Source organism: Trachurus trachurus (genome assembly GCF_905171665.1).
Source record: "Trachurus trachurus genome assembly, chromosome: 8".
Lineage (NCBI taxonomy): Eukaryota > Metazoa > Chordata > Actinopteri > Carangiformes > Carangidae > Trachurus > Trachurus trachurus.
Window position 1 is genome coordinate 6,241,033 of NC_139905.1, and position 16,747 is coordinate 6,257,779.

Here is a 16,747-nt window from a genome sequence, read left to right on the forward strand (position 1 = left end):
GAGATCAAAAAAGTTTTTTCTGAACAACTTTTCCATGTGGCGGCTTCAGGACACTTGGGTCAGTACAGACGAGCAGTATGGAGGTATCTGGATGTTTCATAGTGTGTGTTTTGGATGATTCAACAACTCTATCTGCCGCCATTATATGAAAACCTGTTGCCAGCCGGACCCCCCCTGGAACTCCTAAAGCGTTTTGATGACTCTGAAAGTTCTCCAAACCCTTCCTTGGCATGACGGTGAGCAGATGATTGGTGAATTATCAATTTTGGGTGAAGCATCCCTTTAACGTGGGAATCAAATCCCACTGTGTCCGACTGAACCGTCCATGATCCACCACAACCACCTCCATTACATGGACTTTTTTTTTCTTTTTCTACCATGTTGGATTACGGATACGAACCAAACGTAGCAGAAAAAACGTTGTAGCGTGAAAAACTGCAAAACACGACGAAGAAGAATGCGGGTGGCTCAAAACTTCCTGAGTAAATATTGTACGAGTTGGTCAGAAGTTATAAACACATGTCTGATGTTACCTTGTCTCACAGGGATGGACAACTGGTACAGAACAACTGGACGGGAACTGTATTTTTGTGAAAGTCCGTGTGAGACAAGCTGATCCAGAGTGGCGCCCTCTAGTGGACACATTGTTTAACGTCCATCCCGATGCAAAGGACATGTGGAAGAAAAAGGAAGTAGGAATGAACCGTCACAATTGGTCTTTACTTTTCTCTCTGCTCCTGTCATAATCACTACAACCACTAGATGTCGCCTGGCAACAAAATGTTATTATGAGTCATAATCAGCTGCTGCGCAAATGACTCGTGAGCTCGTCTCTCTACAGGACGGTTTCATCTCCGCCTGTGGCACCTTGATGCCTTCAGGGAAGTTTCGCAACTTCGTCATGATCGGCATCGGCAGCGTAAAGACGATTTCTGAAAGACGACACGATCGAGTGAGTCTCTCTTTTTGTGTGTAGGGGAGAAGCCGATAGTCAGCCAGACAATCAATGTGAGATGAGGTTTTGAATCTCTTTCCCTCTCGTCTCTCTTTCCTCCCTGAGGATCGAGGGCTGACTGACTGACAGAAACTCCCCGCCACCGCCACCGCCGCTACCACCTCCTCCTCCCCCGGCTGTGGGCAGGCTTTGAAAAGTGCTTCCAACCATCTCGCACCAATTAACACGTCTCTACGCGTGCTCTGAGTTTATTAATACATAATAGACTAGTTGGCCACAGACACCAATTATCTCGCATTTGCCATTTAAATGTAAGTGGAGGTGGAGGGTGTTGGGAGGTGGGTGTGTAATGATGCTGCAGAACCGTGCACCAGTTTACAGTCAATACGAGGGATTTTCAGTGGAAATCAATGGGCTGAGACACCCCCCCCCACCTCTTTATACCCCCTAATACCCCCAGAGAGAGGACACGGCCATTAGAGAAAAGCATATTAATGCCATTTTCCTCTGAAAGAAAAACCAACTCCCACTCCGATGGACGTTTTCCTTCTTTGTTTTTTTAATCGTGGGCTTGATTAGTCCCACGGCGACCGGCTCCATCTGAAGCAGCCAGGCCGGTGTCACCGTGTCTCAGCTCCCCCTCCGTCTCTCTCTCTGTCTCTCTCTGTGTCTCTCTGAGTGCCGACTTAATCAGCCTGGTTTTGATCCGATCCCCCAGAGTCAGGCCAAACCGAGCCGAGCCAAGCTGAGCCGAGGCGAGGCGAGCAGCTCGTGGCCCGGCGCAGAGCTGACCCAGACGTGATCCTCGCGTTAGATACAGCAGAAGGAGATGAATGATGGTTTAATGCGACATATGACTCTCCATCCCTCAGCAGAATTAGATTCCGCGCTCGCTGCCGAAGGCCCCGCGCAGCCAGACAATGAGCCTCAACATTATCGTGCTGCATCTGAAAACTTTTCCTTCAGGTTTGGAGGCTCTTTGGGAGGTAATTTCATTTGGGGGATAGTTTATGATTTCCTCAACGAGAGGGAAAGAGCATGTCACTCTGGGTAAACGGTGACGCACGGTGTGAACACGGCTTTTTTTTTTTTTTAAGTGGCGGGGGGGGCAGGCACCTGTGCTGCTAAACATCACACTACTACTACAGAGACACCGTCATAGCAACACGTGAGAGCTCAACATGTGATACTCAGCTCTCATTTGCATATGGTTTGAAATAACTCAGAAAAAAAAGCACTGGGGTCTGGATTCATCCTCCATCCTTTTCAAAAACACACAAATAAAAATCTCTCTCTGCTTGAGATGTCATCCTCATTGTTGTAACCTGAATTGATTCCCTGTACTTTTGATGTCATGACTGATGGTATTTTCTATGTGTATATGACTGACTTGGACTGTATTATATTATATTGTTGGGTTTGTATAGATCTTAGTGTGCTGTATTTTGCCACATTTTGTGGTTTTCTTTCTATTTATTACACAAATAAAAGTGTCCACATTTGCTAAGAAGCGGATTGAAAGGAGGGTTTTCTATGTGTAGCCTATATGACCGACTTGGACTGTATTATTATATTGTTAGGTTTGTATAGATGCTGCTTTTCTCTGGTTGGTCTGGTCACAGGAGGATCTGTGCTTTAATCTAATGTGAAGCTGCTTAATGAATTTTAATGTTTTTTTTACCTATTTTCAACATGGTATAATGTTACTCCCTATCCATTGAAATGTGTCTGTCCAAAAAAATGCACTGCGGTCTGGATTCATCCTCCAACCCCCCAGATTATTGTGTTTTTTCAAAAACACACAAATAAAAGTGTCCACATTTGCTAAGAAGCTGATTGAAAGGAGGGTAATTAAATTCTTTTGTCGTTTCCTGTTTTCAATGCCCAGTTCTTTTCTCCTCTTTAAATCCCACATCTTCCGCTCGGCTCCGACTTTAATTTCATCCATTGTTGGTTTGGAAAATACGCGTGTCTGTGTGAGTTGAGTTCAGACAGACAAAAAGCAGCAGGTGAGCTCAGGACACGCTGACACACTGACAGACAGGTGAGCTGCAGGACCAGGCAGCAGCAGGAAGGTAAAAAAGAAGAAGAAAAAAAAAAAAAAGCACAGTGACACATCATCACATCACCCAAAAAGCAGCAGAACGCCGCGGGGTTGTGGCCCACGGCGCCACAGCGATTGTTATGAAACCACCAGCGGTCCCAATTGGCACCCGGCCGCTCGTGTTCACGCTGAGAATATGTGCAGCATAGAGACACATTTGTGAGTGTGAAATGATGTAGGTGTATCATTTTGTGGATGCTTCGAAAACGTGTTAATTGAGTTAAGTGTCTCTGTTTATATGTGTGTGTGTGTGTGTGTGTCTGTGTGTGTGATTGTATGTACGTGCGTAATCGCCGGCTTTTCATCTTCTCTGTGTCTCTGTGGGTAAATGGAAGGAACGAGGCAATTTTGTCGTTTGTTGTTCATTTCCCTGCACATAATAGATTTATTTAAAATTTCATGAGTTTCAATGCAGAGACTATTGGCTCCCCGCTGAATTGGATGTGGCACAATTTGCCTGCGGTGATGATGGGGAGAAAAGGTGTGTGTGCTTCTCTGTCTGAGTCTCAGTGTGTGTGTGTGTGTGTGTGTGTGTGTGTGTGTGTGTGTGTGTTTGTGCATTTGTGCATGTATCTTTTTGTTTTGTTTTAATGGGCCTGGGCCATCTTAAAACAATTCTAGAAACAGTTACAGAACAGCTTTAGGACAAGAGCTGTGCGATGTATGAGAAACAGAAGTGAAACAACTTAAAGAGGCTGAGGTCAAGTGCAATTAAAGCTAAATGTGAAGAAATGTGTCATTTTTAAATATTTTCCAACTCATGCCACCGAAGATCCTCTATACAGATGATAGTGCACTTAAGGCAGTGCGTCACTGGTATGAAATAGTTTACACTTCATGTCTGCTAAGTGGGGGCATGGTCATGTTCGCTTCCATACAGTTAACTTAATATATATGAATGAAAACAACAGTAACTGTTATATAGCAAAGAAATACAAGATTCACTTTCAGTTTAAATTTTAAAATCATGGTTTATAACTTCTGCAGCAGTGAAACCCAAACCAACGGAGAGCCGTCTGAGCCTTTAGTCTGATGAAATTTCATAAATTTATTCCACAGGCTGATACATTATGATCTCATCTGAACAGATTTCTGCCATTCAGACGACTTTAATAATAACAGACATCTATGAATAAGTGTTAATCAGGCTCTGGCCCAGTAATACAGTTAACGGGTCTGGATAGAATAAGTCAGGCTAGATTTTCTGTCGTGTCTTCAGTTCCACAAAAATAGATGAAAACCTACTGCTGTGAGTCTTATTAACTCTTTAATGTGTCATTAATTCATCTTACAGACCTCTTCTTCTTCTTCTGAGCCTAAACATACACACAACACTCTGTCGGCTACACCTCTGGTGGTGAGGTGTGATACTGCAGGTAAACATTACAGGATATCACACTTAAATGTGTTACGCACGGCTAAGTCGATGATGTGCTCAGAGCTCAAATTTGAGGCGTCTCATCTGAATTCAGTCCTTGTCCCAATTTATACGCAATGCGGAAAACCGAATAGTTGATGGAAACATGTCCGCCTCCTCAACACTAGGTGGCGATATGCATCGTTTCAGTGGGTTAATATTGCCTCCTTTCTGGTTGACCTATTCCGTCACCTAGTAAACAACTGGATTAGAGTTCTCACCAACCAACCCAACCTGACGCGCTGGTCGGAGACGGGTTCAGGCTGAAAATATATACAAATGACTCAGACTTCCTTTTATTTTTATAAAACACATCTTCTTGCTGGTTGTACTGTGTGTTGTTTATTGTAAAATGCACTGAATAGGCGCTGATGCATCAGGCCAGGTACATCTCTTGGCCAGGTTCAGGCCGGCCTCTACGCTGCATTTTGTGCCATTTCTACTGTTGTGAAGCATGCGCACATTGTCCAGTTTCAGTCAGATTAAGGCATAAACATGCAGAAGAAAATCGGTTTCAAATCTCATTATCTGGCTGTTTTAGTCGCATCTGGAGAAGTCCGTTCACATGTAGGCTACTTTAGTCGTCCAGTTATAGACCAATTTTTATTTATATGTTTTTTTGAATGGGACAGTGCACATTAATGGACATGAGAACATGTAAATATGCCAGATTATAGTGCGGAAGTGCTTAGGTGCCGAGTAGTAACTGATCTAGTTGGTCTGGACATCATGAGAGTTTTTGCAGCTCACGAATAAAGTTCATTTTCTAATGTGAGGCCTGATGTCATTTTAATCTCAGACTGTTCAGAAAATCTGTGACAAATGGCTCCAATATTTATTTTGGTGACTACAGAGTGAAAGAATTTGGTGACACAGACCATGTCACACAGATACAGGAAACAGACCAAAATGAGCTGTCTTGTTTCTACAGTATACTGTCTCTGGTGTCACTTTCTAAGGCCTACATCCACTCACCTGTGTGAGATGTGAGATGTGCGATAGCGGCTCCATTCTTCAGCTCCACTGCTCACATTGTTATTGCCGCCTCCTTTGAATACAACACACCCCATTAGAAGCAGATTGAATGGGACAGAGTAAAGGCCACGAAACAGATCTGTCTGTGTGTGTTGCCCTCTATTCAAAAAAAATAATAAAACACTGAGAGAAACAACAAATGCTTCACGCAGACAAACAGACACAACCCCGTTTGGTGTCAAAGTTTCCCCGGTGAAAACAGTGACGTAGGCCATCAGGTGTTTGTCGCTCGAAGCCTCGATCGCGTCACTGACTTCCCTGAACACCCCTGTTGGTTTAATCACCATTATTTCTGTCATGATTTCAGGGGCAGCGCTGTGTGTTCATTATTTTCTGCGAGGTCTCCGTTGTAAAAAGGTCAGCGGTGACGCCTCGTGACACTCAGACGTATACGGTAACACACACACACACGCTGATTGGGGTGAAGGGTTAACATGTTAACGTGGTGTCGTCTATTAATATCCTCTTCATGCACTTATTATTATAATTAACCACACTTCAGTCTCTCTCTCTCTCATCACACAAACGTCTCTCCCTGTCAAGCACTTGAACTCATCGTGGCTCGCATCCTCCGTCTCCCGAGAAACACGTGGTCGCTGCGGATCATTCAGTCAGCGGCGTCGCATCCACAGCAGATTGTGGACACATGGACGATGCTCCGCGTTGTGACTGCTTGGCATATGCTCAGCAGGCGTGGGCGACTTGTAAGCGTGCAAAGTGAGAAATATATAACGACAACTTTATAAGCTTATGACTCCAGGAAAGATGATGAGTGGTTTAATAATAAGTGGCACCGAGCCACGAGTCAGGAGGACAGCTACTGTAGTCGTGTGTGTGTGTTTTTTTTTTTGGTTTGAGTCGTCTCGTAGCTACAGAAACAGGGACTTCATGTGCTGTGAGTTTGCACAAGCGCTCAATGTTCAGCTGTAACAGTCAGTGCCAGTGCTAATAATAGTTGTTTAGTGCAGTATGAAGTAAATTAGATGTGTGATGGTTTTTGCATTTCAGTGTTTCACTCCATGCAGCCTTCAGTTTCTGTCCTAAATTCAGTTCACGTAAAATAGTTTCTCTAATTTCTGATTATACACCTAGTTTCCATACATGTGACTTACTGGTTGTGCATATACTGAATAGAAAATTCACTTTATTCTTGATTAATTAATACATTTATGTGCAAATCAAGAGAGGAATAGAGAGATAAGAGTCTTTAATGATTAGACTTCATGGTGATGAGTGACATTATATGTGAAAATGTAGAGGAAACCCTGTGGAGACAAGACTCTGGTGCTGACGGTGATGGGAAGAAGAAGGAAGCTGGGCACAGGCATAAAGACTGATTACACATAGCTTAGCTTCATGCTCATATATCACTCGTCCAATGGCCAAACATAGTGTATAAACAGTTTGCACCTTGGATGCAGCACAAACACTGATGCAACAGTGACTATAGCTCAGCTAGTTACTTCAGATAAATGTGACTGGTCCCTGACAGCTGATCCATGCTATCTGATCAATGCTATCTACAAGTGAGTGACACATCCCATCTCTTTTTAGTGGTTGTTAATCGTAGACATTTTTGGGTTTGTAATTATTTTTTATACAGGTAATCTCATTTTACAGAGTTGTAGAGCTCGGGTTAGTATTTCGGGGGACACAAACTGACGAACCAGGATGGAGCGCTTAGCCTATAGTTCAGTGAATTGTGAGGTACTTTTTTTTTTAAGAAATTAAAAATGAGGTGAGTTTGTTTGGTTTATTATGATGTCAATATCACATGATATTGATATAAATATGTACTGTTAGCTTAGCATTAGGCTTTAGCCAGGTCCATCACTTTTTTTGTATCCCTGTCGTGTTGTGAGTTCAGACAGGTGGAGACAGAGAGGTTGCTTTTCCACTGTTCTGCTAACCCTCCTCTCGGCAATGTGCATTTGTTAACAAAGCCGGTGAGAAATCAATCCATGGAGCGGTGGATAACGTTATTTATCATACAATGTGTATATTTATGTAGTTTTATTTGTCATAGACATATTTTTCAATATATATAATGTATATTTTACAAGAGCTGGGACACCGGGTCGGAGGCTCTGATCTTACAAGGTTGGTTTTCAGCCAAGAGACGCTAGGTGGAAGGCAGAGAGCCTCCATTCTCCCTTGAATTAGTTACAAGTCATTGATTAACCAGAACTAGGACTCTGGAGCTGTTTAATTAAGGTAAAAATGTAGCATAGTTCAGGTAAAAATCCTGCATAGTTCTTCTCTAAAACCAAATCCAAAGATTATTAAATTTCATTGTCCAATTTATGATAAGTTTAAAATCCATCACTGGGATCAAACTGGGCGACTTCAGATCCTGTTGTAGTAGATTTCTGTTTCTGTGATTCAGTTTCTTTTCCCACATTTTGTTGTTATTTTTTGTGTGTGTGTGTGTGTGTGTGTGTGTGTGTGTGTGTGTGTGTGTGTGTGTGTGTTGCTATCTTTCTCGCTCTGGCTCACTAAGATGACATTTCCATTCTTATATTCTGACATCGCTGCCTTCAAAGCTCTAATTAGAAAAACATCCACCAGGGAAGAAAAAAAATGAAATGAAATGTAAAAAAAAAAAAAAAAGAAAAATGTGTGTGGCTATGTTTGGAACCAGTCTAACGTCAGAACATAATAACAGCAAAACAACGCAGATCTCTAGTGCATAAATCTGGACAGGAATCAGACAAAAGATCTGCACGGTTTTAATAAAGAAATGTTTTTCCCACAGTCTCAGACCCTTCAAACCGTTCAACCTCCCCCCACCTTGCATGACCTGCTTCGCACTTTGTCTTTTTAAGCTGACATTTTAAATCGGTGCAACAAGTTTTAAGAGGCGAACATTTGACTATAGCATCTCTCTAACAATAGCTTTCATATTAGGCGTTCACTGGTGCCTGGAGACAACACCAGAACCATTTGGTTCATTTGTTTGTTTCCCAAAGGACGACATCACAGGCTTTGGAAAAAAAGAAAGACTTTTTTTTTTTTTAACAAAGAATAATGAATTATTTTTAATAGCGGAAAGAACAATTTCCACCAGAATAATTGTGTTCATTAGACCTCCTCTGTCTGTACGTCAGCTACTGTTTATATGACAGTGAAACGTCATAGATCGACTATTTATTTAAACACCTCACCACATTTTTCTCTCTTCAAAAATAGCTTTTAATACTGACCTCTGTGAGGAATTATCATTTACACGTTTGTGTTATTTATTATAGTTAGTAATTAGTAGTGATGTGTTTTATTGGGGTTACCATGACAAGGTGTTTAAAAGTCCCACATTTTACAACTTTCCACAGAAGGATATATCTGTGATTTTGAGAACCAGCCCAGTTTTCCATCTCTCAGCCAATCAGACGAGAGGAGGCTCTGAGTCTCTCTTCTGATTGGCTGACTGTTTTTCTGAATTATCTGCTAAAAAAAATATATATAATATATAGAGCCGATTTCAGAATAAAACACTCAGAGAAACCAAATCCTGCAATTTGTTGGATGGTGTTGTCCAGGTGGTGAGGGGGCGGGGCTTTGTTGTTGTGACATCACAAAGTGACAGGAAGTCCTGACGGCTGGTTTTAAGGCTCAGTTTCTGAATACAGGCTGTGTGCATTTCTCTGTGGACTGAGGCTTTGATACTTTCACAGTATTAATATAGAACCTAGAGCTGCTTTATAATCACACTACACATGGACATCTACCTTTATACTGTATGGAGCTTTAACACAAACATCTACCTTTATACTGTATGGAGCTTTAACACAAACATCTACCTTTATACTGTATGGAGCTTTAACACAAACATCTACCTTTATACTGTATGGAGCTTTAACACAAACATCTACCTTTGGGCTTTAATGCAAACACCTTTATGTTTTAAATCTACAGTGGTTTGTGTGTGTTCTACTGTGGAGTAGTTTTGAGCTGTTAAAGTCTATTTATCCAACGAGCTTTATTAATTCATGGTGTTTTTCTGAGATGCTTTTGGTTGATGTCAGACTTCGCTGGTCTTGTTGTTGATCATCCTGGTGTCCTATGTGTGCAGGGTGAATGGCCACATGTGTGAATGCATGGCTGTGTTTGTAAGGATTCATCTAACCACCAGTGGCGTGCACAGGGGGGGGGCAGGGGGGGCGGTCGCCCCCCCTCGTGTCCCAATTGTTGAAAAACGCGTGCTAAAGTGCCCCCTGGGAGCCAAAACGCGCGTTAAAGTGCCCTCTAGGATCCAAAACGTGTGCTAAAGAGCCCTCTAGAAGCCAAAACGTGTGCTAAAGTGCCCTCTAGGATCCAAAACGTGTGCTAAAGTGCCCTCTAGGAGCCAAAACGTGTGCTAAAGAGCCCTCTAGGAGCCACAATGCGTGCTAAAGTGCCCTCTAGGAGCTGAAACGCGTGCTTAAGTGCCCTCTTGGGAGCCAAAACGCGTGCTTAAGTGCCCTCTTGGATCCAAAACGTGTGCTAAAGTGCCCTCTAGGATCCAAAACGTGTGCTAAAGAGCCCTCTAGAAGCCAAAACGTGTGCTAAAGTGCCCTCTAGGATCCAAAACGTGTGCTAAAGTGCCCTCTAGGAGCCAAAACGTGTGCTAAAGAGCCCTCTAGGAACCACAATGCGTGCTAAAGTGCCCTCTAGGAGCTGAAACGCGTGCTTAAGTGCCCTCTTGGGATTTAAAACGCGTGCTTAAGTGCCCTCTAGGAGCCAAAACGTGTGCTAAAGTGCCCTCATGGTAGCCAAAATGTGTGCTAAAGTGCCCTCTAGGAGCCAAAACACATGTTAAAGTGCCCTCTAGGAGCCAAAACACATGTTAAAGTGCCCTCTTGGAAGCCAAAACACATGTTAAAGTGCCCTTGGAAGCCAAAAAGTGTGCTAAAGTGCCCTCTTGGGAGCCAAAACACGTGTTAAAACAGGCCACATCGATGTTTTTTAGTCTTAAGGTATTGATATTATAAAACAGGCCAAATCAACGTTTAAAAGGCCAAATTTTTTTCAAACGCACCATGTCGCTACAGTCTCACTCTTGTCATTTTCTGAAACTTGGCAGCCCTGAAAGTGCCCTCTAGGAGCCACATCTAGGAACCAAAACGTGTGCTAAAGTGCCCTCTTGGGAGCCAAAACACGTGTTAAAGTGCTCTCTAGGAGCCCAAACGTGTGCTAAAGTGCCCTCTTGGGGGCCAAAACACGTGTTAAAGTGCTCTCTAGGAGCCAAAACGTGTGCTAAAGTGCCCTCTTCGGGGCCAAAACACGTGTTAAAACAGGCCAAATCGATGTTAAAAAAGGCCAAAAAAATTTCGGCGCCGACCTGTGGTCGCCGGCCAAACGCACCATGTCGCTACGGTCTCACTCTTGTCATTTTCTGAACCTTGGCAGCCCTGAAAGTGCCCTCTAGGAGCCACATCTAGGAGCCAAAACATGTGCTAAAGTGGCCTCTTGGGAGCTAAAACACGTGTTAAAGTGCCTTCAGGGAAGCCAAAACGCGTGCTAAAGTGCCCTCTTCAGTGGCGAGGACGCGCTATTAGGTGCCCCTTTTTTTCCTTTTCGCCCCTGCCCTTCAAAACGTCTGTGCACGCCACTGCTAACCACCCATCTCTCCTAACAAGTACTGAAATAATAATGAGAACATCGGTTGCTTCTGAGTGGGGCCCATAAGTGAGATGGAGGAAGAGGACGAGGGCTGATGGGGGTGGGGTGGGGTGGGGGGGGGCAGATAGAAGTATAAGAAGAAATGTGAAGAGAGACGCACTGTAGAGATGGAGAGCTAAAATCTGACACCTCAAATGAAACTCTGAGGGGTTTTTTTTGTGTCTGTCTCAAATAGAATTATCAAAGTTATTATTCTGGAGAAGGGAAAATAGGTGTGTCATCATCTGCAGAGAGGAAGAGTAATGACATAAGGCACAGTGAGTTCCTCTGTATGTCGTCTTTGTGTGAGATCCTTCACCGGCTTCTCACACACACACACACGTCCCAGTGGAACAAAGAGAAGAAGAACATGGACTTCTCTGGATTCTTCTCTCTGCTCTTTAAACTCATCAGCTGCAGTCTGAGCTGGTGCTGCATGGGAGGGGGGATGTAGGGAGGGGAGGGGGTGAGCTTGAATGCGTCTTGATTGCGGCCGGCCACTCCTCAGAGAGATCAGATTAAATGCTGTGAGCCAATATGAGCTCGGCCTGTTGTCCTCAAGATGGATAACTGAGCCTGAAGCCTCATCGTCGCCTCTCTATATAAAGCTGCAATAAACGCCATGCAGGCGGCTTTTACCAACTAAACTGATATGAGCTCTCTGCTTTTATTTCTCATTTCTATAAGTGAATTAATGGATTCACTTATAGCTTATTTCTTTCATCACAAACAGAGAAACATTGGAGTAGTTTAAGATAATAATGAAGTTGTGAAATGAATGACTTAAGCACAATAAAGAAGAAAAATATCTTTGCACACGATTTTCCTCAAACACAATTTGTCAGGAAAAAAAAGGATTTTGTGTTGAAATGATAATTAAAATCTTAATTAACAGATGACAGAGAGAAATGACTTCGTTTCAGAGTTTTAATTGCATGCTGCAAGTTTCAGCTTCAAAGTTTTTCTCGGTACAAAATAATTCATGCAGCATCAAGTGGGTTCAAAAGTGCAAAAAACGGCTCCAAAAATTCACTTTACAGATCAATTTATACTATATATATTTAGCGAGCATGCCAAACTATAGGACCAGGACCAGGATTAGGACCAGGACCTGGACCAGGACCAGGACCACCCCATAAAGCTGTGACGTGCAAATTTTCAGTAGATTCAGAGTGTTTATACCAAACGATACCGAGAAAAATACTTTTTTTTTCTGAATAGAGAATATCCACATATCCATCAAGTCCACAGAGCAGCTACACTGGCATCATGCGCTTATTTAGACAGGTTCAAAACATCCAAACAATCATCATTTTCAATCAAATTTACAAAAAGAGAGAAAGAGAAGAAAGAAAGAAACAAAAAACTACACAAAATGAGGTAACAACTTGTAAACATTTCCGTCACTTAATTTGTTCAAGTTGGCAATACTGACTTCACTCATATGGACTCAACAGATCGGCCCACGTGTAAACAACTGCTGCTTTTACGCACACACTTTTACGCACAAACATTTGGTCGCCGGTTCAGTTTCAGTTTCCTGTTTCCTCGTTGTGGGAAGGAAATGAGAAGTTTTTGCATACAGTATCTCTCCTCACTGCGTCTCTTCTTGAAGCACATGCAGATTCAGGTTTGGAGACGCGCACCAGGTCCTCGATCATCGCTCCAGTTCTCCACTGTCCCTGCTTCCCCTTCCCCAACATATATACCCACTTGTTCTAGCTGAGTCCGATCATGACCGTCTCCACGTCTTTGGAGGGTCTGCGGTCCTTCACCAGGAAGTTGATCATGCTCTCCGACTTGATCATCAGGTTGCAGCCGAGGAAAAAGATGCCGAACACCACGGTGAGCGAGAGCACGCACAGCACCGCGATTTGCACCACGCGCATCACGAACAGTTTGCGCTCGTCTTGCAGCAGCACCAGGGACCCCCCGTCGCCGCCGCCGCCGCCGTCACCGGTCACCACGCTGCCGTCGGTGGTGCCGTTGCCGCCGGTGGTGGTGGTGTAGGCGGCCAGGGTCCCGGCGAGGGTCTGGCTCCCGTTGAAGAGCGCGCCCTCGAGGAAGGAGACGTTCATAATGTTTCCTGGTGGTTGGTTATAGGGTTGATCGGTGCAAGTCTCACCACTGACTCCCTGTGAAACTTTGCGTCATGTGACAGTTCATCAATAGAAAAAAGGAATAATATGAAGAGGCTGTTAGAGTCCAGCTGCTGTCAGCGGGTTCAGCGCAGCTCCGGTGCGTAACGGCGGCGTCCACATCACTGGGCTCGGAGGTTCAGGCTGCAAAAGTTAAAGTTTCACAAAATAAAACAAATAAAAAATCCCGACTCTCTCTCTGTCTGTCTGACACTCGCTGAGTCCGCGCTCCGGCTGCTGCTGCTGCTGCGCGCAAGGTGCAAAACGTGTTTCCCTCCGGTGTAATAAGAGACAGTCCTCCCCGCTTCAGCCTGCGAGCGCTTCTTTTGTGCCAAGTCTCTGGTGCGTTTTAAAGTGATGATGAGCTCCCCGTGGACCACACCACCACTCATCACCAGGGGAGCCAGTCAGGTGGCCACAGAATAGATAAAGTGCTGCTCCTCAGATGTACAAAAAGAGAGAGAGGGGGAGGAAGAGATAGGGAGAGGGAGAAAGAGAGGGAGGGACATGAATGGAGAGAATAAATCAGAGCTTTATTATTCACATTTTACCTCCTGTTTTCATTTCTTTGTGTAAGTGAAACTATTTCCTCCCTCCCTATTGTTTCTTTTCCACCGGGAAACAAGATGTTTCCTGAAAACGCTTCAACAAGTGAGAGCGTTTCCAACAAGTGCTGCATGCTTCCCCTCCTGCTGCCTCTCTGTTTATTCAGGATTATTATTAAGGACTGAGGCTAAATGACTCATAAACATGGATATTTTGAGTGTGTGCTCCTCTAAAAACCGACTTAGCTCTCATTTATTCCCATCAATAACCCCCCCACTACCTCCACTATTGATCAGGACTTACATTAACTTTAAAGGCTTCTCATGAAAGTGTCGAGAATCATTTAAAAGCTGGAAAAAAAAAAAACATCAGCTCCACTGAGAGTCGATAATATGCAGGAGCAGATTGTTATAACTGCACAGAGAAACAATTAGAAAAAGAAAAAAGAAAAAACTTTGAGAGGTTCTTATTTATAGAGTTTGGAGACGGTTGCTGCGGAAACTGTCACCGTGACTCCGGAGCCTGGAGAGATGCTATAACTTAGAGCCGGAGACATGAATTAATAAAACTGTGATTGAACCTCGGCAAATATTTATCAGAAGTATTGGCTGCGCTGCCTTCGCTGCACCTGCTGTTTCCTTCCCCTATATAGGCAGCAGCTGAAATGAACCCCCCCGTCCCCCCCACCCCCTCCTCTCCCCCTCTCCCCCCTCTCCGCCTCCTCACCCGAGCATCACCAGCAGACAGCCCCTGCTTTTATTGGACTGTGTGTTATTCAATTTATATCAGTTTGCCTTTCAGCTGTTGCTGTGTGTAAATGTTGTGGGACTGCAGCTCACCGAGGCGCAGATGAAACCTCAACCTGAACTGTAACTATAAAAAAAAAATAAAACAACATTCTGCAAATATCAAAGTGCAAATATCAACATTTGATGAATGAGCTGGAAACTCAAGTTTCACAGCGTCCAACACGTTTATTTTTTCTCTGCTCTATAAATGAGGCTGTGAAGCAGAAAGGTGCAAATAAACAGAGCTTTTTATGAGTACAACATGAAAGTTTCAACATACATTCGACAAACATGAAGGTTTTTTATTATAGATATGGAAACATTTGGTATCTGACCTCTGTGACCTTTAGATGTCATTGACCTCAGCAGTGGATTTTCCGCCATTTCTTCATTATAATCATGTTTATCTTTGAAATAACTGTGTTTTTGGTTCAAATAGAGATTATTTTTTGCTACTACAGCCTCTAACACACATTTCTATCACTATAGCTTCATATATATACACAACGTTGAGGCTGCCTTGACACATTGTTCATTGGAGCGATGCCTCAACGAAGCCGCCATCCTGTCCCCTGGTAACGATCAGCACCATATTCAACTGATTTACAAGTGATATCATGTGTTCATGATACATAAAACTTGGTAAAATGAATAATTGAAAAGATCTGCTGTAGACAGAAAAAAGGTTCTTCTATTCGAAATGAACTTTTCCCTGGGGATATTTTATTTTATTACTGCATGTAAAACAGCTGCTTTACGGGTTGATATGGGTTGTTTTATCACGCAACAATGCTTTAACACAGTATTAAACATATTTATTTAATATCAGCAGATCATAAATAAATTATAATCCACCAATCCATCCAATTTAAATCATAATGTAAATATGAATAATCTATTTTATAATCTTTAAAAGATGTATTTTCAGAACGGAGAAGTGTGAATGCATCTAACATAACTAAGGCTCTGTCCTGTCCCAGAGTTCAAAGATCAAATCTGAAACGTCTCTTCTACCTCTGACAATAAACTTCACAGTTTAAAAGAAAAAACAGTGGAGAAAGTTTCAGATTTTAGTCATTCAATAACAACACCTCCGTGTTCAGACTGTGACGTGACGTCTGTGTTTCACTGACAGGCTGCAGGAACCAGTCATAATTAACTCCTGCTCCACCGCTTGTTACTGGAAATAACTGCAGTCATTTTATCACGCAATTATTTCTAAATATCAAGTTGACTTCCGCCCATGTAAAAAGACAACAAAAAAAAACAGCACTCAGATGAAGTTATTTTCTAAAGTTGGATCTATTTCACACAATTAGACATGAACACAGTTTTTGTGAACTCAACGCATGGAAACGTGCCCACTGGGGTTTGAAAGACGCCCAAAAGACGTTCAAGTGTTCACAGGATTTTTTAATACGTTTTTTCAAGTTTGTGCTTTGAAATTTATGAAACAGTTTGTGCAGATTGTGAAAACTGCAATATCTGAATTTCTATACATGCACATATAGAATAAAAGCACATGAGTAAAAAAAATAATATATGAATGAAACCTCTTAGAAATGGGAACAATACCCTGTATTAACATCTATATATTTATGTTTATAGCTCATATGTTTTAGTTTATGATCTATGTTTGTTAATATTGTAAACATATGATACATTAATATACTGTGTATTAATCTCATAGCCTGTCAATACATGATATATCATATGATAGATAGACCAGTTTCCCAGAATGTAAATAAACACAGAGTTCATAGATTTTCTACTGTCTGAATAATAAAAGTATACTTAAATAAATTACATTTATCTATCTTATACCATATATAAATCACATTTTACTATTGTTTTTGTACAGTTATGAACTATATCTTCATACCGGTATATCTATTCTCATTTTATAATGTAACATATATTACTCTGGATGTAAGATAAAACCAATATAAAATTCATTATCTAATTACAGCGGCTCTGGTATTTAAAGCCACTTTACTGATATGTGAACAAGCGGCACACGCCTGATCCTCTGTAATCCCGACGCCTCTGCAGGGATTCTGACAGCTGAGGTGATGAACTCTGACAGGATCATGAGGAAATAAAAGATATTTTTTGCAAACGAACCCG

At 42.5% G+C, this 16,747-nt stretch overlaps 1 protein-coding gene across 1 annotated transcript; it reads right to left on the bottom strand.

Annotated features, from left to right (window-relative positions):
* Positions 1–12,866: 12,866 nt before the first annotated feature.
* Positions 12,867–13,226, bottom strand: rprml (reprimo-like; the record flags this gene model as incomplete). Its single annotated transcript, XM_083977067.1, has 1 exon — positions 12,867–13,226. The coding sequence occupies one exon, from the start codon at positions 13,224–13,226 to the stop codon at positions 12,867–12,869; it is 360 nt and encodes a 119-aa protein (XP_083833193.1).
* Between the last annotated feature and the right edge of the window lie 3,521 nt (positions 13,227–16,747).